General features: G+C 39.1%; 1 protein-coding gene across 1 annotated transcript; it reads left to right on the top strand.

Moving 5' to 3' along the window:
• The first annotated feature begins 3,324 nt into the window (after positions 1-3,324).
• Positions 3,325-13,204, top strand: SOX11 (SRY-box transcription factor 11). The gene has a single exon (XM_007476174.2). The coding sequence runs from the start codon at positions 3,736-3,738 to the stop codon at positions 5,095-5,097; it is 1,362 nt and encodes a 453-aa protein (XP_007476236.1). The 5' UTR covers positions 3,325-3,735; the 3' UTR covers positions 5,098-13,204.
• The last annotated feature ends 11,000 nt before the right edge of the window (positions 13,205-24,204 follow it).

The following is a 24,204-nucleotide window of genomic DNA, read 5'->3' as shown; positions in this document are numbered from 1 at the left end:
TGGCCTGTATTATAGGAAAACATTTGACTTCTTCATATGCCTCAGTATACTACCAATACATGCTTACCACCACCAAACTCCCAATATGTATTTACTTAGAGCAAAGATTTATCAAGGAGCACAACTAAGTAGTCTTTCTTATTTTTTCACACCCACACTCCCAAATAGCTCCTTGCCTTCATCTTTTTTTTATCCAGCTAATAAAATAACATACCTTTCCTCAAAAGATTCATAATTTAAATAAGTATGGGGTGTAAATATACTTAAGGAATACCCATTTGTAAATTAGCAAAGATTTTTACCAAAGCTTAAGGAAGACAAATAAGTATTTAACTTTGCCACAATTCAGCAGAGCTTTCCTTTCTACCTCAAATGCTATGTGGACCAGTACTCTGCATGAAAACAATACAGTTTAGCTAAAATGTTTCAAAGCCTCTAACTAGAGTGTGAATTTATCATGATCTACAGGGAGTTAGATTAACCATCCTCTCCACACTCCTGTGGAGCTCTCAATAACTGGGAAATCTGTGAGGTGCAGAGAAAAACAAGATACCCCAGCATCCTCCAGTGAGTGAAGATGAATTTTCACACACTGCCTTGGATTCTATAGAACCTGAATCTCTAGGTCATACAGAATGAATTACTATAAATCCTTTTTGGTCAAGCTGTCTCTTGTGAAAGGAAACATATTTATAGTCACATCAAGATTTAAATTGAGTTGAAAATCACAAAATCTTAAATTCAATGGGATTTTTTTTCTAAGAAGGAATAGAATATACACACTTTAAAATGTACCTTCAAATAATATTCTGCAAGAGAGATATGGTATGTTATTATTATTATTAAACCTTGAGTAATATCATATAATTAACAGAGCATGATTTTTAGTGTGACTTCTGGCAGCAAATGCATTTGTATGTTTTGAACTGAGCCAGATGCATTTGATTACTGCTAGAAACAGTACTCAAGGGCTTTATTCTTACTCTCCTCAACTGTATCATTCCCTAAGGCCAGAAGGATTTGAGAATTGAGATGGGGTCTTATGTCCATGAAGTCTTTGTAAGGTAAATGAAGAGCCATGGTTTTTTTGCTTGTTGTTGTTAATAACATAGTTCTGTAGAATCCCAATATTTATAATACCTGGTATTTATATATAAAAGAATTGTAAAGTATTGTATATGCTAACTCTTTAGAACAACCACTTGCTGTAGTTGCAACTGTCTTTCCCATTTTAGAAATAAAGAAACTGAGACTTAGAGAAATGGAAATGCTGTCCATGGTGACATCTTGTAAATTGTCAGAGCCAATCTTTAAACCAAAAGGAGAAAAAATTAAATAGTGAAAAGAGGACTGATTGGTTCTAGAATCCTAATCAGTTCAAATTTCCTCTGATTCTGCCTGTTTGATGTAGGACCCCATTACCTTATCATCTCTAAGACTTCAGTTTCCTTCTCTGCAAAAAAAAAAAATAGGAAATGAACTACCAACTACCAATGTCCCATGTCTGTATAGAACTATGATCTATTCTCCTATGATTCCAAGGCCAGTACACCAGATGGCTTAAATAATTTGCAAACCTTAAATAAATTATTTCCTTTGAGTTTCACAATAATTTTTCAAGGATCTATAGATATGAAGATAATCCCTCCAAATTTTTTCACGTTATGTCAAAAAGGTTATCATCCATTTTATAATAAGATTTTTTGTTCTCTATTGCATTAGTTCCTGGGTCCACAGACATTTTGTCCACTACTGATCAACACCCTTCTTCTCAGCTTTAGGACCTGTCAGAGCTGATGTTACTGGCATAGCCCTTGGGAATCTAGTGTCGCCTCCCTGCTACAATTGGACAGGAGAAGAATTCAATGGTATAATGTTCGAGAAATCTAAAATAGAAAAAAAATCAAATTTAAAGAACAGAAAAACATTCTGGTATGGTCTGCCTTTCAAAGTGATGGACAAAACTGATTTCAATGGCCTGCTTCATAATCTGTAGGTCCTATTCCTTTGATTTGATAGACACTGCCCAACCCCCTCATCACACACAAACAACCCACAATAAAACCTACTCAATTGGAGGACGGGTGGGAATACTCATTCGTCTCGGGTTTATATTATTCAGCTTCTTAAAAAGAGAGTTACCAAGAGACAGAGTACCTTTTTTTGTAAATTAACGAGAGAGAGAGAGAGAGAGAGAGAGAGAGAGAGAGAGAGAGAGAGAGAGAGAGAGAGAGAGAGAGAGGAGAGAGAGAGAGAGAGAGAGAGAGAGAGAGAGAGAGAGAGAGAGAGAGAGAGAGAGAGAGAGAGAGAGAGAGAGAGAGAGAGAGAGAAGGGGTGTGGGGGCTACGATTCGCTGCTGTCATGACACAACAGCCCCCATCTGGGTGAGAAGCAGCATCTCCTCTCCAGCCAGATTGGATGGGAGTGACTGATCTGCAGAAAAACCATCTATCCGTTACTCAAACCTCTGATTTCAGGGGTAAAGCAAAACAAAGCAAAAAAAAAAAATGCCACCAAACACGATCTAGGATAAAAACGAAGCGAAATAGGACCAAACAGATAATATGCAAACGGAGGAAGGAAAATGCAGCCTCTTGGGCTTTGAATTGATTTTTTTTTTTGCCTTGAGAAAAAAAGGGGGATGGGGGAGAACCCCACGTGTCTTAGAAAGGCTTGTAGAGTTAAAGCGCCACCTTCAGTTGTCTAAAAGTAGAGAAAGCTGATGTCCACCAGAATACAGCAATGCCTTTGGGAAAGCTAAATCACCCAGCCTGATGCGACTAGGCAAATGGAAATCAAAGACTCTAGTCTCAACGATTTTACACCCACCATCTCAACACCTCCCCCACTCCCCCGTCCTTCCTCGCACTTCCCTCCTTTAACAGAATGCATACTGGAGGAGAAGGTGTTAAAGGACAAGAAGCCAAAAAAGGGGAGACACAGAAGGAGGTCAGAAATCTTTCAGCGTCCTAGGCACAATAGCAGAGATGGTTCTAGCATGAGGGGCAATATCTCTGGGCGTAATAGTCTTAGTGTATCCATCTCCTCACAGAGCCCATAGAGAATGGAGACATACGCCTCAGTGGCCGGAGAGAGAACGCATAGATGCCTAACAGATGCATATATTTTAAAATAACACATTTCTAGACATGCTTTTTCCCCACCTCCAGCTTTCCAATGAAGACCCGCAGGCGGGGCAAAGGGGGAGGAGAAAGGGAGTTAATAAAGGGAGCTGGGCGGAGTTGACAGGCAGCGATTGGCTGGCCCAGGGAGTGATGTCACCCATATGACACCCTGATAACTAGTTGGGAGAGAGCCCTCAACTTTTTGCAGAAGGAGCGCGCGCGCGCCTGGGAGTACTTGGGGTCCGGCGGTTGCGGCAGGGAGCGCATTCAAGCCCGAGCAAGAGGGGTCCTGCGCCGCCGCCGCCGCCGCCGCCGCCGCCGCCGCCGCCTGCCTCAGCCAGAAATCTCACTGCTGCTGCCACCGCCACCGCCACCGCCTCCGCCACTGCCACCGATACCGCAGCGGGTAGCAGCCACCTAAGCCGCCGCAGCCGTTGTGTGCAGCTGGAGGGGGAAGGGGTGGGGGGGAGGGGGGAAGAAGAAAAAGGGGGTACGGAGGACTTTGCAACTTGCCAGGGGAGGTGGGGGGGTGGGTGGGAGGGAGGGGGAGGGGGCTTGCCGCACAAGAGAAAGTTGCTTTGGGTTTTAACGCAACTCACAACGCCCGACCATGGTGCAGCAGGCAGATAGCCTGGAAAGTGAGGTCAACCTGCCCCGGGAGGCGATGGACACAGAGGAGGGTGAATTCATGGCTTGCAGCCCAGTGGCCCTGGATGAAAGCGACCCAGACTGGTGCAAAACGGCATCGGGCCATATTAAGAGGCCGATGAACGCTTTCATGGTGTGGTCTAAGATCGAGAGGAGAAAAATAATGGAGCAGTCTCCAGACATGCACAACGCGGAGATTTCCAAGAGGCTGGGGAAGCGGTGGAAAATGCTGAAAGACAGCGAGAAGATCCCCTTTATTCGGGAAGCGGAGAGGCTGCGGCTCAAGCACATGGCCGATTACCCTGACTACAAGTACAGGCCCAGGAAAAAGCCCAAAATGGACCCTTCGTCCAAACCTAACGCTAGCCAAAGCCCCGAGAAAAGTGCCAATGGGGGCAACGGTGGCGGGGGAAGCGGCAGTGGGGGTGGCGGCGGCGGCAACAGCAAGAACTCCAAGAGCTCCAGCAAGAAATGTAGCAAACTGAAGACCTCTTCATCCTCCTCTTCGACCTCGTCCTCGTCCACATCCTGCTCCAAGCCGGTAGCCGGTAAAGCAGCTCATCATGGGGACTACACAGGCGAGGACTTGGTGTTTGGCACCCTTAAAGTGAACGGCTCCAGTGGCGGTGGCGGCTGCAGCAAGACAGTCAAATGCGTCTTCATGGACGATGAAGAGGAGGATGAGGAGGATGAGGACGACCTTCAGCTGCGGATCAAACAGGAGCCAGAGGAAGAAGACGAGGAGCATCCAGGGCGGCAGCAGCAGCAGCAGCAGCAAGCCCAGCAGCTGCTCAGGCGCTACAGTGTCGCCAAAGTGCCCGCCAGCCCCACGCTGAGCAGCTCTGCGGAATCCACCGAGGGGGCCAGCTTGTACGAGGAGGTGCGGGCCGGCGCGACCTCGGCCGGGGGCCACGGCGGGGGCGGTAGCGCCAGCCGCCTCTACTACAGCTTCAAAAACATCACTAAGCAAAGCGCCCAGCAGCTGCAGCAGCCCAGTCTGTCCCCAGCTTCCTCGCGCTCTGTCTCCACCTCCTCCTCCTCCAGTTCCAGTTCTAGCAGCAGTGAGGAGGCTGACGACCTGATGTTCGATCTGAGCTTGAATTTCTCCCAAAATCCCCACTCGGCCACCGAGCAGCAGCTGGGGGGCGGCTCAGCGGCGGGGAATCTATCCCTGTCCCTGGTGGATAAAGATTTGGATTCATTCAGCGAGGGCAGCCTGGGTTCCCACTTTGAGTTCCCTGACTACTGTACCCCGGAGCTGAGTGAGATGATCGCAGGGGACTGGCTGGAGGCGAACTTTTCCGATTTGGTGTTCACCTATTGAAAAGGGGGGAGGGGGCACTTCTGTCTCTCCCTCGACCAGTAGTGCGGAGCAGGGTTCTCGAGGAAATCGTGATGATGATGATGATAATGATGATGATGATGATGATAATGATGGGGAAAGAGAAGATGCTCATGATGTTGATGTGATGACGCAAAGAAATTGGAAAAGATGATAAAAAATTGGTGGAGTTTAAGAGAAATGAGTAGTTTTTTGGTTATTTTTTCCTGTCTTTTTATTTTAATTTTTAAATTCTTTTCCCCTCCCCTCTTATCATGTCTCAAGGTAGTTCTAAACCTAGCCTGGAGTTGTGATTTCCTCCCCCATGTGTATTTTTTTTTTATAATTATTTTTTTCCCTGAATTTGGTGATCGCAACAAAGGCGTAAGGGACTGGGGGCGGGAGTAGGGGGAGGGGGAAACTCTCCGGAAGGCGCTGTTTGAAGCTTGTCGGTCTTTGATTGAAGTCTGGAAGATGGTCTGCAAAGAAGCCTTTTGGCCGCGCAACTGTTACTCAAGGGGGTTTGTGGTTGTTTTTTTTTTCTTTCCTGAGAGATCGTAAAGAACTGTTGATTAAAAAAAAAAACAAAAACAAAAAAATACAAAAAAGGGACCATTGCAACTTTTTATTATTATTATTATTTTTTTGGAGGGAGAAAACTGATGTCTTCTATGCATCCGATTCTTAACAAAACTGCAGGGAGCTTGAAAAAATACAGACTGTACAAACGCTTACAAAAAAAAAAAAACTGTGAACTGACTTAAGATCAGAGTTTACTTTTCAGATCAAATTGTTTATGGTTTTACAAATGTGATTTCTACTTGCCAACCTTTTTTTTGTAACTTGTTCCCTTATACCTCCTTGATTGAATACCAGACAGCCTAGACCTCAGTACAAAAGGTATTGAAACATTTTTGATACATAACAGACCTCAGTCTTTTTTAAAAATTAATATATTTTCAGGCGTATTTTTGTACAGTGAAAAGGGAACATTCTTGCTGTGTTTTTTCAGTAAGACTTTCAGGCACTTCTTCCCTTTTGATTTCTTTTTTTTCCTCTGTTTTTAGCATGCAAGTATGTTGGTACGTTATGTCCTGGTTTTAAAAGGATTAAAATTTTTAAATAATCCTTGCATCTAAAGGCCTTGTGGTTTTAAAAAAAAACTTTTTTGTACAGCTATAGTTCAGATTTGTTCAATATTTGTAGGTAAAGATTTATTGAAAATGGTGATATAGACCTCAGAGCTGTTACCTTAGTTTAAAGATTGTATATGTACTGTATTATAGTAGGTCTTTATGTATCTCATACGCTGTGATATGTGGATGGGGCCCCAGATGGAAGGTATGAAACTGGATTCTCGATTTTTAGCAAAAAAAAAAGGCACATAGTAAAAGAAAGTTTCTCATTTTGTGCAATATAATCTAAATAAAGTACAGACCATCTGCACATTTTGTAGCAAAAGATGGCAAAGCAGACTCATGCACTGTCAACATCCTTGCCTGTTTTTTTTATGCTGAAAGTCTGTATCTTGACAATTTTAATAAATCAGCTGGAACTGATAGAAACTCGTATCGCCAATAGTCTCTATGAAAGTGAAGCTGGAGTGTCACGTATTGTCCGCCCCTAACTCGCAAAGAGAAGAAAGATATTTTAGAGAGAGGTGGCTCTGTGCTTGTAGAAAACCCTGGGGAGGGAGAAGAAAGGGGAGGGTGCGGCGAGGGCTATACATTTTTGATGACGGTACAGACTTTTAAAGTGCTAAATTGATGAGAGAGAATAATATCCGGGTTTCTTTATCCTCTTCCTTTGGCTACTTATTAGAAAATGACCTAGTAGTATTCTTTATCTCCCTCTCCCCGCCTCCCTTTTCTCACCTCTTTCCTATTCTCCTTTTTCTCCCCGCTCTCCCGCCTTCTACCCTCTTCTCCCTCCTCCCCAGACCCATCCAACCCAAGTGCACCCGAGGCTCTGAAAAATGGCGGGGGGAGGGGCGGATTTTGAGCGGACTCGATTTGTGCACGTTCTTGTGATCTTATCTGCGCATTAGGTTGTATGTATTTTTCTTCGGGGCCGGAGGGAGTGAGGGGTGCGTTCCACGACTTCCCTAGGGCTGTTAAATGAGGGGTGGGGGGTGGGGTTGACTGAGGGGATTTAGTCTGGGCGCGCAGCAAATTACCTGCCCTCCGCTCGCGCTGCCTCCCGCAGGTTTGCCCGCCAGGGTGGGGCGCTCGGTTTGCAGTTTATTTTTTTCCCCTGCAAAGGGACGTGGATGCTGGCGGGATCCGCTTATTGCAGTTCTTTGCTTTTCGGGTGATGGTGGGGAGGGAAGGGGAGGCTTTTTCTAGGTGTCGGATTGTTTTATCGTCTCCTAGGGGCCAGGGTTAGTAAGGAGTCTGGGAATGGAGCTGGGGCGGGGGTGGGGGGAGGTGGGGTGCAGTGGGGAGGCAGACTGATCCCAGGCTCGGCCCCTAAAATGGAGGGGAGGTGGAATGTGCCCAGGCGCTCTTGGGAGATGGAGGGGGTGTGGCGGTGGCCCGTAAGGGGCGCGCATCCTGGGGTCTTAGAGCGTTCGCTGGAGCCTGGGTTAGGCTGGGCACTGTTGAGTGAAGCAGAGGAGGAAAGAGCAATTAGGAAAGGACGATGAATGCGAAAAGCATGGGAATCCTAAAGAAGAGAACGGCCGCCGTTTATTTAGAACCAGCCACCAAAAATCTCTATACAGCTCTCTCTCTGGGGTTAGAGGGACAGAGTTAGTGTTCTGGATTTGAAGATAAGGCTTTTAGGGAAGGAGAGGACAGATTAGGAATTTTCGTGGCTATTGGCCTGGGGAGGGGGAAAGTTGGGGTCAGAGACCAAGTCTCCAGCTCCTCCCTCCTCTTCCCCTCCTTGCTTTGCATTTTCAAAAAAGGCTGGAGGGAAAAGTCTCCTGATGTAAGGCTGGGCCGCCTCCTTCCTTCTTTCCTTTGGAGCATAGTTCTTTCTAGTAAACTTAGAATGCTGCACGGGGATGGATAAGCTGGGCTAACCATTTGCTCCAAGGGGTGGGGCTGGGGATGACAATTTGTGTGTTGGCTTTGAGGTGGAGTAACGGGAGAAGAAAAACAAATAGGAAAAGGGGAGATAAACACCCCAGACCTATGCTGGGGCTGTGGAGGTTCTGGAAGGAGAAAGGAGCTTGCGGGTGGCTCCTAACCCCCAGGAAACCGACCTTCGTGGCTCGGGTGGGTAACGAAGGAGATTTGCTGAAGGCTTTTCTCTCTTTTAAGTAGGCAGGTTCCTTTATTTCCTTGAAAACATGGGGAAACCCTCTCTTCTCTGGATATTTGCATTGGTGTATCTGGAAAGAATGGAGGATGGCAGGAGGAGCTGCAACCTATCTGGATGCGATCCCCCCCCCCCCTTCTTTCTCCTCCCTCCCCCATCACCTTTGCTCTGTCCTTGCTTTGGTTAAGGGGACCAGCATGGCCCGCCCAGCTCTCTGCTCTGTTTTCAGCAGCAAACTGCAGCCAAAGGACAGGGGCCGGGAAGGTTAAGCTATGATTTTTTTCTTTCTTTCTTATACCTAGTCTCTGCTTCTGGTGCTGCAGCCTCACTGACCACCTCTTAGCCCTTGTGGGGCAGGGCCTTGATTGGAATACTTGGTCCATCAGGGGCTGCTTGCCTCTCCCGCTTTTTCTCGGTGGCTAGGTTTTCTGGAGGGCTGCATGAGCAGAGACTATCTAGGTCTTTGCATAGCTAAACCTACAAGGGCTGTGCCTCAAGCTCTGATGATTTGAATAAAGGGGAATTTTGATCGAGTTTTTGAAACCCACTGCTACAACCTTAATCGTAAAGAGAGGGGTTTTCTTTTAAAAACATTTTTAACTGCCTGAAAAATCATTCCAAAACATCCCTTTCAGGTTTCTTGAAACTTGGCTAGACTAAATAGAGGCGTCCAAATTTAACCAGGAGCTGTTATACCAAAGGGGCTCCCCCACTCCATTCTTCTTTACAGTTAGGCCTGTGTGCTGGCCTCTCGTTCGCGCCCCTCCTCCACCCCACCCTCCATTCCCCTGGGAGGAGCAGGGAGGAAAAAAAAAAGGACAGATTCCCTCCATTCCTCTTTCCCGTAAGATTTTCCTTCTATGAGCCGTCAGAGTTCAGTAGTGTACACGGAAGAAGAAAAGGCTGATAGTGTGAACAAGGTTCTCAAGATAGAACTGTATTTCTTAAAATGTTTACTTTATTTTATTTTTATTATTATTATTATAATTTTTTTTTTTTTTTTTTGCCAAATGATAGACTAATGTAGTCATTGGTCAGTCCACAAGTAAATGAGCCAGCGGTTTACAAAGACAATTCACTGTGCTGGTAATTTTTAGTGGCAGTCCCACTGCTACAATTTTAAACTCTTGCTGAAAACAGGAATCCTGCATCCAAATTTGTAAAGCATATGAAATGTAATATTTTGAACAAATACCTTGCATGTATTTTAGGTTTCAATCAAAGATGACTCTAGGCTTTTTCTGTGGTGAAGTATCTGCTCTAAATTAGTGAGATGGTAAATAATTTGCTCTCATCAAAAAGGGGGGGGGCATACCCATGGTTTTAAATAAAAGCTGTTTTATTCTAAGTTCTTTCTAGTAAACTTAGAAATACAATATTGGAAATCCAAATCATGGTCAGCTAGAGCTCAGGACAGAGCCATGTGAGCCCTATTAACTATTAGATGATATTGTTTTGATGATTGCATTGTGAAAAATCATTCTTAATGAATTCTTTTCCAAATGTCTAAAACAAATACGACTAATAAGGTATCCTTAGCACTGGATAGTTTTCAATAAAAGTTTCTTGTATTTTCATTTTTTTGGTCTCATACATTTTAAGTCATTTTCTCCCCAAGATTGACAAAGTAGGTTAAAATCTTAAGGTATATCTCTCCTGATGGGGTGAGTGGGTGGGTGGGGCATGTATACTCCAGTGCACTGCAGTCTAGCCAGTGGGTGTCCTGCTGTTTATAACTAGTTCACAGATTATGATGATGGCATTGCTTGACCAGGTTTCCATCTTTAAAAAACAAAAACATAAACTGAGCCAGAATTCTCTTAGTGATTCTTTAAACTATTCCTAGAGGATGTGTGGAAGTATTACTCCAGTCCTTTCCCTCTGAATTGCATCCCCTTTATTTAAAAAAAAAAATCAATCAACAAATAAAGGCAGTTTACATAAAGACTGTGCTTTGTAAATAATTTGTAACATGAATAACTATGGTCAGAGGGTGAAATTATTATTAGTATGGTTCTTGTCTAACTAGGAGAAAAATGACTGTATTTTGGAGGAGATGCTCTGTTTAATGTTAATCAAGGGGAAGTGATTTAAAGATGCATGCATGGCAGAGTCAGGTAAAATTTCATTGTTTTTCAGTAAAAGGAAATAATACTGTCAAAATATTGGAGTTTGCCTTTTTCTTGCTTTTGGGAGGAAACGAAAACTATGTATGTATATATACATATATACACATATGCTGAACATTTTTATATCTGGAACAGAACAAAAAAGTCTGTTGGCTATTTTCCCTCCACTTTAGAATTTACTTATTCTTTTGTCCATGGAATCTGATGGTTGAAACAGATAATTTGCTCAATTTTAAAGTTGTCATTCAACTTGACTCTATAGTCAATCTTAACATTTTAATTCACTGGTCATTGATATGATTAATGAAATATATGTGTATATATTCTGAAGTTTTGATTTTGTGTATATGTATTACTATTAACTATTTGGAGAGAGCAATTTATTTATTTAATTTTATTTTTGCTCTCCCATTGATAGTACTTTTATAACCTGTTTCCACTGGTTCCCTTGATTTTAAAGGTCTCGGTATTAATGCCTCTCCATGGCAAATATGTTGGTTTTTCGTAAAGTAGAAAGGTGGTTGAAAGCAATTTACTGAGTGATTCATCATTTTATCTGTAAAGGAGCAGTTTTCTTTCGTATAGCATCAGAGATTTCCAGTATACTTCTTAGTCACCAGTTTTAGAAAATATCTATTAAGCATCTGAGTTTCAAATGTCCCTTGTCCAGCCTGAGCCAAGAAAAATAAGACTGAGCCTTATAGGTCCTAACCAGGAATTTACCAACTGTCTTCATGGAAAAAAAAATATTTCAATCTTTAGTTCACAGTTGGTTCATTTTTTTAAAAAATCTTGATTATTCCTCACAAGTCATTTAGTTTCTTCCACCCACATTCCCTTCACATTTGATGACCTGACAGATTCTGCTATTTGATGTCAACTCAGTTCTTTCCTAGAGTCAGCCCTAGTCTTCAATCATCATAAAGATCAAAAGGAGATTCTTTAGATTGGGCTCTCATCCATTTTACTTACTGCAGGCCTTTCCTTTGAATGCTAGCATCTTTTTCCTTTTTTCTCCATTGTAGCCTGATTTTTTTTAACACTACCTATATCAATTAGCTGCCTAATTAGTTTTATCTACTTTATGTGGATGCAGTGAGTTTGTAAGAGAATTTCACAAGCAAGTAGTTTTTTAGTGAACCTAAAGTAAACAGAATTTTAAAGGAGACCTATTTTTATATTCAATAGAAGCACAAAGGTGCAGAAAATGTAAAATGACTTACAAAAGGGAAACAAAAGTTCATAATATTCCATGTATAAAAGTAATAATTATATTGGGTAGAGATACTCTGAAAAGATCCAATACCTCTGCCAGTGCAAAGAGAAGAATATTTTAAAATGTTCTTAGACAGTTTTGATTGACTGCAATTGCAAATGAATGGCTTCTCTATAAAGCAAGGCAAACCACTAAAGCAATACGATCAGGTTGGGATGAGTGGTTTTCAATGAGAAAAAAAAAGGATCAATTTTATCAAACCTGGAAGTGCAAAGGTGGAGGCTCCAATCATATTGTTTGATCAAATTTCTTTTTCATACTCACTTAAACCTGGATTTTCCATGCTGTGAAGACTGACAGAATAAAGCAATATGACAAAAACTGCTAGAGTGTTTGGAGAGGGAAATATATATACATATATATACATTTATATATGTATATATATAAAATTATTATCCAGGATCTTTAAGTGATTTCTCATTTGATTATTCCATTATTCCAACATGCACAATAAAAACATCAAAAGACAAAAGAATAATATACCACAGGAAGAAATCTGATCAAATAAATATTGACATAGGACCCTCTGTCACAACTTATTTTGTTTTGTTTTGTTTTGTTTTTCATTAAGCTTATGTCCAAAAACACCCTTCCTCATCCCTTGCTTCACACAGGGAGAAAAAAATACATGCCATTATTAATTAGTTTGTGATTCTATCTACGTTTACTCTTGTACATATATTGTGGATTTGGAGTCTCTACATTAGATCTGTGACACTTTTTTTTAATAGGCTGTTTTAAAACTGAGGCCTCTTTTTTCCTATGTGGGACTCCTAGTGGTTACAGCATTCTGAAATGCTGTGTGATGACTGGGCAGGAGCACCTGATGTTTTAAAGCAGTTTTTCAGCATGACACTTTAAAAAAAAATGTAATTTCCAAGGCCACGTGAAATTTACTTTCATAGCCACTCCAGGTCTGGGAGCGGAAAAGCTGAAAAATACTTTTGTTTAGAAGTCTGAGTGGTTTGTGGGGGGGGAACCTTTTTAGGTTTTGCATGCCAGTGCATGGCCTATTGCTGTGAAACAGAGAGAAGGTAAAGCTGCCTAAGGCAATGCACTGGAGGATGAAATGTTTAATAGCACTAGGGAAAAAAAAAAGATAATGCATGGCAAAGTTTTGTCTTCTAGTAGACTATATAGCATGCAGAGTTTAGTGTGTGTTAAAACAGTGTATGACATTGCTGTATCAAAGTTGTAAAATTAAGCATTATTTATTGAAAACTATGTATTTTTTTGTAAAAATCTGATCACATAGAGAATATCACAGTGGCTTGTGCTAGTGCTCCAATCTTTAACCAGCTTCTTTCCTACCGTACTTGGTATGCAGTGTTAATGCTCAGGGTTGAAAATCGTACACTCCAATGTCTCTTTGGCAAGAATTTTTAAACAGAGGAATACATTTGTTCAAAAGACTCTAATAAAATTGTGTGATCAATCTGCACTTGTGGTTTTTATGTGCATTTTTTCCAGTTTTGCATTTGATAACTACTGTTTAATTCCTCAAGAGTTGTCTCCAAACTGATGTTACTGACAGGCTTTATAATTATAAGTGCTATGTCTCTCAAAACAAACATGGCTGACAACCTTGAGGTGAGGTCCTGAATGCTATCCTGGGCATATGTGATAGATAGATCATGAATGGAATAATCATGGTAATTTCTCAATATGTTTTACTGGCAAAACCTAATGAACAAGCGCATAGGCAAAAGAGAGAAGTGTAGATAATGATGGAGATTTTTTTTTTCAGAGTGTTTAACGTAGAAAATGAAGGAAAAAAATATCAGGGGCAGTTGCTGCTATTGAATTCAATGCCAGCAAACTCCATTTCTCTGTGTCTTTTTTCTATAAACAATTTACAGTGTAAATGTATTTTGACATAGAAATCATTCTGTATTAAGATTCTTGATATAAAATGCTTTTATGAAAGCCTGTAAGTGATTCTTGGAATATTATAAGATTTTTTAAAAAACTGTGTTTACATGGTGAGTGTTTGTTGTATATTAAATTTGGTTTTGTAGAAACGTTTGTGTTGTATTGTCACAAATCTCAAAGTGCACATTGACACAACACCCAGAAACACTTTTAGGCTCTGAGGCAAGCATTTGCAATGCTTCTTTACACACCAAAGAACAAATTTAATACTTGTCTTTTAAGTTAAATCTTGCTTAATTATGCTTTGACTTCAGAGTTTCAGCTCTACACTTTAATATTTCAGGATCTATTTTACCTCCACAGGATTTGTATATGAAGCTTTTGAAAAAAATTAAATAGTCCCTTTTTTATGCTCCAGGTTTCATCTGACAAAAAGCCTTTATATTGATCTCTCCTTTCACTCCCCCCATTCCCAGCACTGACAGTGACAGTTCTCACATTAATGAATGGATTTGCTTTTTAGAAATACCCTATTTTGGTGGAGGAAATGTATAAATTCATTAGTTAAATGCATTTGAAAACAGAGGAGTCAATAAATATTTGTTGGATAAATAAATTAAACCACTTTACAGTCCTGTTTATGTGCACATACATTGTATGTGTGTAATGCAAATATTTATTTTGATGTTTTCCAAGTAAATCTATTTTCATTGAGCTCATTAATGTGAATCTTCACTTTTAAAACATAGATTTTTCAAAATTAAATAAAATTAAAATTTAGAAACCTCACAAATTCCACAAACAAATAGTATTGTTGAGTCCTGACTGCTCGGATTTTAGACATGAATGCTATATTAATGAAATAGCTACATTCTTGCTCCCTAGGGTTGTTTGCATATGACATTAAAGATATATATGGAGAAATTTCATTATTTAATCTTCAAAACATTTGAAGTGAAAAAACATTTGAAATTCAATATTAGTTCTACTACATCCCTGTATTATATAGACTTTTCAGAATGTAAACCTTTGTTTATTATGGTATTAAATAACATACTAATTTTATTTAGCATATATAAAAGGACTTTAAATATCATTAATGTATTAAAATTCTTTTTACTTATGGTGCCATTTGACTACAAGTTATGAAATGAGACATGTATATCAATATATCATTTGCTATTTAAGTCTATGAAAGTAGCTGACATGTTACACTGCAACAAAAATTCCATTTATACAATAGTGTGCTAAGAATCATAATCTTTCCAAGTTTAAAAGGAATTTCTTATACAGTGTATTTTAGTGTCCTCATTGGAACGTTTGTTTACTACAGGGTACTGCATAAGCATCTTTAAGTGAACAGCATGCATTTGAGTGAAATTTTTCTCCTGTTCTACCATTTAATAACAACACATCAAATGCCATGAAATATATTGATGAAGATTATAGACTTTATTTTTTTTTAATTTGAAAATATTAATTAATTAATTAAGAATATTTTTTTCCATGGTTACATGGTTCATGTTCTTTCCCTCCCCGGCTCCCACCCCCGTCTCATAGCCAAGGCGCAACTCCACTGGGTTTTTCCTGTGTCATTGATCAATATCTATTTCCATATTGTTAATATTTGCACTAGGGTGATCATTTAGAGTCTACATCCCCAAACATATCCCCATCGACCCATGTGATAAGGCAGTTGTTTTTCTTCTGTGTTTCTACTCTCACAGCTCTTCCTCTGAATGTGGTTAGTGTTCTTTCTCATAAGTCCCTCAGAATTATTCTGGATCATTGCTTTGCAGCTAGTAGAGAAGTCCATTACATTTGATTGTACCACAGTGTATATAATGTTCTGGTTCTGCTCCTTTCACTCTGCATCAATTTCTGGAAGTTGTTTCAGTTCACATGGAATTCCTCCAGTTCATTATTCCTTTCAGTACAATAGTATTCCATCAACATCATTTATCACAACTTGTTCAGCCATTCCCCAATTGAAAGGAAGCCTCTAATTTTCACTTTTTTTGCCACCACAAAGAGTGAAACTATAAATATTTTTATACAAGTCTTTTCCATATTATCTCTTTGGAGTATAAACCCAGAAGTAGTATGGCTGTATCAAAGGACAGTCAGTCTCTTAAAGCCCATTGGGCATAGTTCCAAATTGCCATCCAAAATGATTGGATCAATTCACAACTCCACCAGCAATGCATTAACATCCCAATTTTGCCACATCCCCTCCAACATTTTTTACTTTCCTTTGTTGTCATTTTAGACTTTCAAATTAATATGTCAAAGGAAAATGGTTCTATGTAAAGAAATATGGTGTTTTATAAAAATAAATAACCTATGGAACTTGAAAATAATTGAAAAATTATTCATTTTGTTTCTAGTAAGAATTGGCCAGTTCAAAAACTCTAATTGTATTGCCATAGAAAGTTGTAAAACAGTTCACTCTTGACAATTCACTTGGGAGAGAGGATAAGCAAATGGTCAGGCTAGCCTTCTATCCCAGACCCCTGCCATTTTCCCCTGTTTTGAATGGTGGGGTTGCTTACTTGCCTTCATTTCTAAGCCTATAATGTGCCAAAAAGAAGAACTATACAAAGGAGAACATCAAGGGAGTATGAAAGGAGAAGTTTATGTAACTCAAAGCATTTATAATTCTTGAGCAGAAATGAAAAGATTAAAGTTTTGGTTTTCTTTTTTTAAGTTGCTCTTAGATTCATTCTAGAGTAGCCTCCAAAATGTACATTTGGAAGAGTTTAGATAGATAAAAATACATTAGATGTTACTACTAAATATTAAGAAATAAAATTGGAAAAGGATTTTTGCCCAAGATGCATTAGCATTGTCTGTGTCTTAGGTGACATTCTGAGAATGCCCTTTGCCATATGGAAGAGATTCTACTATTCTTTTGGATACAGAGCTTCCCACAGTTATGTATGCCAGCAAGCTGAGTTACCCTAGAATGCATACCCTAGGATGACCCTTGAAGTTTTCACTAGGTAAACAATGGTGATTCTTTGGTTTATAGCTGTTTTAAAACAAACAAAGAAAGAAACAAAAACAATGCAACCAAAATTAGAAGGGAAGCAACAAACTGGGGAAAAATTCATAACAAAAACCTCTGACAAAGTTCTTATTTCTCAAATTTGTAAGGAGCTAAATCAACTGTACAAAAAATCAAGCCATTCCCTAATTGACAAATGGTCAAGGGACATGAATAAGCAGTTTTCATATAAAGAATCAAAACTATTAATAAGCACTTGAAAAAATGTTCTGAATCTCTTATGATTAGAGAAATGCAAATTGAAACAAACACTGAGGTACTACCTCACATCTAGCAGATTGACCAATATGACAGTAAAGGAAAATAATAAATGTTGGAGGGAATGTGGCAAAGTCAGGACACTACTGCATTGCTTGTAGAATTGTGAATTAATCCAGCCATTCTAGAAGGCAATTTGGAATTATGCACAAAGGGCTTTTAAAAGAATGCATACCCTTTGATCCAGTCATACCACTGCTGGGTTTGTATTCCAAAGAGATAATAAGGAAAAAGACATACAAAAATACTCATAGCCACACTTTTTGTGATAGCAAAAAATTGGAAAATGAAGGGGTGTTCCTTGACTAGAAAATGGCTGAACAAATTGTGGTATATGATGGTTATGGAATACTACCATGCTGTAAGGATCAATGATCTGAAGGCTTTCCATATGAACTAGGAGAACCTCAGTGAACTGATACAGAGTGAAATAAGCAGAACCAGAAGAACATTATACACAGAAAATAAAACATTGTGGAACAGTCAAATGTAATGGACTTTGCTTCTAGTAGCAATGCAACAAGCCAGGACACTCTTAAAGGACTTATGGGAAAGAATGCGAACCACATTGAGAGAAAGAATTATGGGACCCTGAAATACAAAAGAAGAACATTTGGCATCATTTATTGCATGTAGATATGGGGAGGTGATTTGGGGTTTGGACTTTTTAAAATTCGCTCTATAGCTAAAATGGAAGTAGGTATCAAGTGAAAGCATTTGTACAAACGACTGGAATTGCTTGTTGGCTCTGGGAGAGGGGAGGAAAGAAGTGAGGGAAAGAAAATGAATCATGTAAACATGGAAAAATATTTTTAAAACAAATTAAGTAATTAAAATACTTTAGATAGTAAAAATAACGTTCAACTATTGTTCCCCTCTGGAGTTCCACAACCCCTTATGTTCAACCCACCACCCTGATGATATCCATAGGAAAAAGAGGATAGAGTAGCTAGGGTACTTTTCTATTGTGGGAGAGCAAAATGGAGGAGAAAGAACTTACTTTCATTAACTTCTAGAAGGTTTCTGACTTTCAATTGACAATTCAAAAAAATTTTTAATGATTTTACCATAATTTCTCCCATCCATGCAAATGCACTTTAAATTAAAAAAAAAAAAAGTAGATATATTTTCGGGCAGCAAGGCAGTAAAGTGGTTAGAGCATTGAGCCAGGAATCAGGAGTATCTGAGTTCGGACCAGTCCCAGAGACTTACTAGCTATGTGATCCTGAGCAAATCATTTGATCCTGTTTGCCTCAATTTCTTCATCTGTAAAATGAGCTGGAGAAGGAAATGGCAAATCATTTTAGCATCTTTCCTAAAAAAAAAAATAGAAGACTTCAAGAAGAGTCAGACACAACTTAAATGATTAAACAGCAATAATGATGAATTAAAATACAAATTTCTCAGAATGAGAAGTGACCCCATTCATGACTGAACAACAACAACATTAATAAAAATATTCACGCTGTCTCAGCTATGCAAATATACTGTGTTAATGGATGAACTTTGGCCTCTGAACTGTTCCTAAATTCTGGTCTTTCTAAAAATGACTTGCCTTTCAGCTTAACACTTAGAGTTCTACACAGAACTTGACTCAAAGTAATCCTTTGAGGAGGACACTGCAAATATCCTCTTTTTACCAGATAAGGAAACTAGGTGTATTTAAGAACTAAGATTGGAACCCATAATCTCCTAATTCCAAATATACTACTGCCTTCTAACATCATTTGCTCTGGAATAAGCCTAAACTAGTATGGTAATTTCAGATTCTTGGTTAAAATGTATTAAGAGAAATTTTCTGCATCATAGAATATGATTTTTAAAAGCTCTGGTACTAGATTAAAGAATCAATTTTGAACTATACAACACCAAAATACAAACTATTCCCCTTTTCCTAAAATATTCCCAAGAGCTATCAAAAGCTTGGATGATGCTTCTAAGAACTATTCCTCTGCCAAAGTTAGGCCTTTTTATTTCTCCGTTGCCAAACTGGAGGTGTCAAGAAAGGGAAAGCATGAGGGTGGGGTCAAAAGGAAAGAGAGGAAGAATCTGGCTGTTTGGAGTGCGGAGGATGAAACCCTTAAAAGGCACTGCAACCTCAGAAAAAAAAAAAGTCAACTTCCTGCCACTCCAATCCCCATTTGTCTCTATGTCAATTGAGCCATCAGTATAACAAAGTTCTCACTTATTCTGGACCAAATCTAGCCTCCTTAGGACCAATTTGGCAATTCAGACTTAGAGTAGGAATGCTATGAGGGACTTGTGGACTAAAAAATTCACTAAGATTAATGTTACATTTCATAAGATTTAAAAGTTTCCCTCATAATAAGGAAACCAAATGGTCTTCCCATCCTTTAAAAGACCAGATGAGTCCTCAAAAAAAGAAATGTCATTGCTACAATATTTAAAACATTTTTAAAATTTAAATTTATCATTTATTACTTATTTATATTAATTTTATTTAGATTTGTGTAATATAAATATTATGCTAACTATTAATATTATGTTATTTATTTTCATTTTTAACATGACATATAATATAAAATGTATATTTAAAGTTGGAAAAGACTACAGTAGCAATGTAATTTGGCCTGTACACAAAAGCAACCCTTATTAAAACATGTATCTATAACTTCATTTGTGTCTCTATCTGTATCTTACATTATTTATCTGGAAATCAGTGTCAGCCTCAACTACCTGGAACCCAACTGGGAACAGAGGAGGAAACTACAAACAGCCAAAGTAGATATCACAGACGATGCATGCCCCGAAATTCCTTAGAACAACTTCTATTTTCTTACTTATCACCTATTTACTCTATAAACTATTATGATTTACCATTAAAGATGAATTCAGTGATCATCTCCTATATCAGGCCTTTCCGGATGCTCTCCAGGTATGACTCTATTCTTCTCATATTGTCTGGTATCAACTTATGTGCATGTGTGTGTTGTATCCTTCCAGTAGAATTTAAGTTTCTGTAATGAGGCAACCATTTTGATTTTGTCTTTGCATATAGAGCAGCAGCATAATATCTTCCCCATTGTCAGGTGGTCAAAAGTGTTCATGGAATTGAATTGGATTTGAACCATGCTGTTATCTGCTTTCCCAACCCACAGTAGATCAGGAGTTTCAAATCAGTGTCACAGAAAAAAGATGTTAAAGGGAAGCACATTGACAGTAGCAAGCAGTGTCAGTTGACAACCCTGACAGTGTAACAACAAAATAGGACATATAGAAGCTACAAAAGTAGACCCAAGACTAAAAACAAAAATCACGTTTGTTTGGGATCTTTTAGGGTAAAGGCAAATGACCTTAAATGATTCAATAGGCTTTGAAGTTATCACTGTTCAGTACAGAAAAAAATATTCTTAATGATCAACCTTAGTTATCAAGAAAACATTAAATTAATCTTCAGTGAGTTTTGTCAAAGAAGATAGGGAAAGATTTACGTTTTATCTGTATGTTGCTTGAAAAGAAGTAATTTTTCCAGTTATCTGGAAAAACCACTCAGGACAGCTCATTACTTGTATAAATCTTGAAATCTCTCAGACTTGTGAATGTTAAAAATTTCCCCATCCGGGAATTCTTAATTGGAACAAATTCCCTACTGAGAAACATTCCCCATTTTGATGTGAGAACTTGCCAGGATCAGAAATGGGAGGACCTCTACTCCAACTGTACTTAAGACTGCTTTAGGGGAGAAAACTCCTTGCTAAACAATGAAAGTACTTGGACCCATGCTTATAATAAAGCAAGGAGTTCTTTGAGCCAGGCCTTTTTTTTAGAATTGATACAATGGGATGCTAGGTACCTAAAAGGGTCGGGCAAGTTTTCTCTTGATGAGATTAGTTGACTCAGCTGTGTTTTCTCTCCTTCAGATTTACTGAGGAGATTGGTCAACACAGCAGCATTTTTTCTGATTTAGACTTACTGAGGAGATTGGTTGACTTAGCAGGAATTTAGATGGGCAGTCCTTTGGAAAACATCTACAGTGATTGGTAGATGTAAGGACTTAGGGGAGGTGACATAGGAGAAAAACCCCTATATAAGAAAAAGCAGACTCTCTTGAGGATATATCCTTTTGGAGAAATCCTTTAGGAGGATCTCTGATGAGGATCACTTGGGAAGAATCTCTTGAGAGAGGCTCTGGAGAAAGGCCCTTTGGAACAGTCTCTGGCAGGAAGGCTCTCTGGTGAAGTCAGCTGACATGGAGCTGGCCTGGTGTCAACTAGAATCCTTGTTTAGACAGACCTTGTGGTGAGTGTTAAAAAACTGACTGATTTCTCTCTTAAGACTCAGGTCTAGGCCATATTGGCTTGAGGCCCTTCATACTTATTCCTTTCTTACTCTCTCTCTCTTTCTTTGATTACTCATTGTATTGTTAATTAAAATCTCTATAAAACCCAATTGACTTGGGTATTTGAATAATTGGGAATATTTCCCTGGGAATATTTACCTTATATTTGATTTAAAAACCAAGACACGGTAGTGAAACATATTTCTGCGGTCAAATTTACTCACCCTCTCTTATATCTATCACAATTTATATCTTCCACCATTTTAACTCACTACAGTTTATGGGCTTCACTGTTTTAAATCTCACACTTGGCAATGACTGAGAGTTGAATTGTTTCTACTAAGTCAGTGAGGTGATACAGTAGACAGAGTGTCCGGAGACCTTTGTGGCCTGGAATCAGGGAGACCTGAATTCATACATGCCCTGAGATAATTTCTAGCAGAATGGCCATGGGCAAGTCACTTAACCTCTTTTTGCTTCAGTTTCTTCAATCTATAAAAATGGGAATCATAACAACACCTCCCTCCCATTGGTGTTGATTCAAATGAGATATTTGTAAAGTACCTAGCACATAGTAGGTACTTAATAAATGGTGATTCTCCCTCATTTTAATAGGTGTTGGGTGGTTGGAAGAAGTTAAATATGTTTAAATTCATTTATAACGCATCTATTATGTGTCAAGAACTGTACTAGGCCCTAGTTATACATAAAAAAAATAGGAAGGAAAATTTTACCTTGTTTTAAGGAGCCATCATGATAACAGCTCTGATTTGTTTTTTATTGAAGATATAAAAATGTAGGTAAATGGATTGGACAATTTGAAGAGGTAGTAAAGCAAGAGAGATCAAGGCTCTTAAGAGGTGGAGATGAGTAAGAAATACATTCCAGGCTCATGTAAATGCAGGGAGATTGGAGATGGAATGGCAGGTTTAGGGGTGATCAAGTAAGCTAGTTGTAAGGGAACCCAGAAGCTCTGGAGAAGAGCAGTGTGAAAAATATCTGAAGAGGTTGGGAGGCTGGAGCTCTTTTACATGAAGTAACTATGGGTCACTTTTTATAGTAACAAATCAGAAAATGTGACACTATGTCACAAGACACGAGAGGAAAACAGCAATGGAGCGTCAAGTAACTGTCAAATAGAAGGGTGAACTGTCAGGGAAAATGTTTAGGGGAAGCTTCCTAAAAAAAATGTTCCTGGAAGTTGTTGTTTTTCCATTTGCCATATTGTAAAAAGAGATGAGGTAGAGAAAATGATGGAAAGGAGAAGGTGTTGCCAGGTAGATTATATGGGATGTGCATATTCAGGGAAGTGGAGACATATGCTATGAATTCTGAGTTGATCAGTGTTATAGCTACAGTAGCAAGATGAAGAAAAATCACAAGCTTAAGAAGTTGAGCTGTTGAGCAGAGAAGGACATGATAAAAAAACAATATGAGAAAGAACATTGTAACACAGAAGTTCTGTGAATTGTTATATTTAAAATGGGTGAGAGCCTTAAACTGTAGTTGAAGGCCATAAACTGTAATAATTAAAATGGTTGATGTTGTAAACTGTAGTGAGTTAAAATGGTGGAAGATGCAAATTATGCTAGATATAAGAGAGGGTGAGTAAATTGTGACAGCAGAAAATGTTTCACTACAATATTTTGGTTTTTAAATCAAATATAAGGTGGTCGCCAGAGAAATATTCCCAATTATTCAGATACCCAAGTCAACTGGGTTTTATAGAGATTTTAATTAATACAAATGTGGAATTAAAGAAAAGAGAGAAAGAGAGAAAAAGGAAAAGAGTCATGGCCTTAAGCCAACATGGCCTAGACCTGAGTCTTAAGAGAGAGAGATCAGTCAGTCAGTCTTTTAACACTCACCACAAGGTCTGTCTAAGCAAGGATTCTAGTGACACCAGGCCAGCTCCATCTCAGCTGACTTCACCAGAGAGAGTTCCAGCCAGAGTCCTCCTTAAAGAGCCTTCCAGCCAGAGACTGTTCCAAAGGGCCTCTCTCCAGAGCCTCCAGAGGGACAGAGTCCCCTCACAGGAGCTCCAGCAAGACCTCCTTAGAGATTGTCCTCCAAGAGCTTTCCTTCTCCAGAGCCTCTCTCAAGAGATTCTTCCCAAGCGATCCTCATCAGAGATCCCCCAAAAGGATTTTTTTTTTCTCAAGAGATTCTGCTTTTTCTTATATAGGGGTTTTTCTCCTATGTCACCTCCCCTAAGTCCTTACATCTACCAATCACTGTAGACGTTTTCCAAAGGACTGCCCATCTGAATTCCTGCTAAGTCGACTAATCTCCTCAGTAAGTCTGAACCAGAAAAAAAATGCTGCTGTGTCGACTAATCTCCTCAGTAAGTCTGAAAGAGAGAAAACACAGCTGAGTCAACTAATCTCATCAAGAGAAAATTTGCCCAACTCTTTTAGGTGCCTAGCATCTCATTGTATCAATTCTAAAAAACAGGCATGGCTCAAAGAACTCCTTGCCTTATTATAAGCATGGGTCCAAGTACTTTCATTGTTTAGCAAGGAGTTTTCTCCCCTAAAGCAGTCTTAAGTATGGGTGGAGTAGAGGTCCTCCCATTTCTGATCCTGGTGAGTTCTCACATCAAAATGGGGAATGTTTCCCAGTAGGGGATTTTTTCCAATGGAGGATTCCTCAATGTGGAAAAATTTTAACATTCACAAGTCTGAGAAATTTCAAGATTTACAGAATTATATGTTCATATTAAATATATATATATCTGTATGTATGTTGTGTATGTGACACTATCTTAATATAATTGGTTTCCTTTGTAATCCTATATGTATTTATGCTTCCAAAAATGTATTCCAAGAAGGCTTGGTCCACAGATTTTACTAGACTTGCCAAAGGAATGTTCATGAGACAATAAAGTTTAAGAATTCCTGTTGTAGACTCTGCGTGGAGAAAAAAACATATATAAGAGAATTGA

Source organism: Monodelphis domestica, chromosome 1 (genome assembly GCF_027887165.1).
Source record: "Monodelphis domestica isolate mMonDom1 chromosome 1, mMonDom1.pri, whole genome shotgun sequence".
NCBI lineage: Eukaryota > Metazoa > Chordata > Mammalia > Didelphimorphia > Didelphidae > Monodelphis > Monodelphis domestica.
Note: the sequence above shows the minus strand (reverse complement) of the source record. Positions and strands in the feature narration are given on the sequence as shown.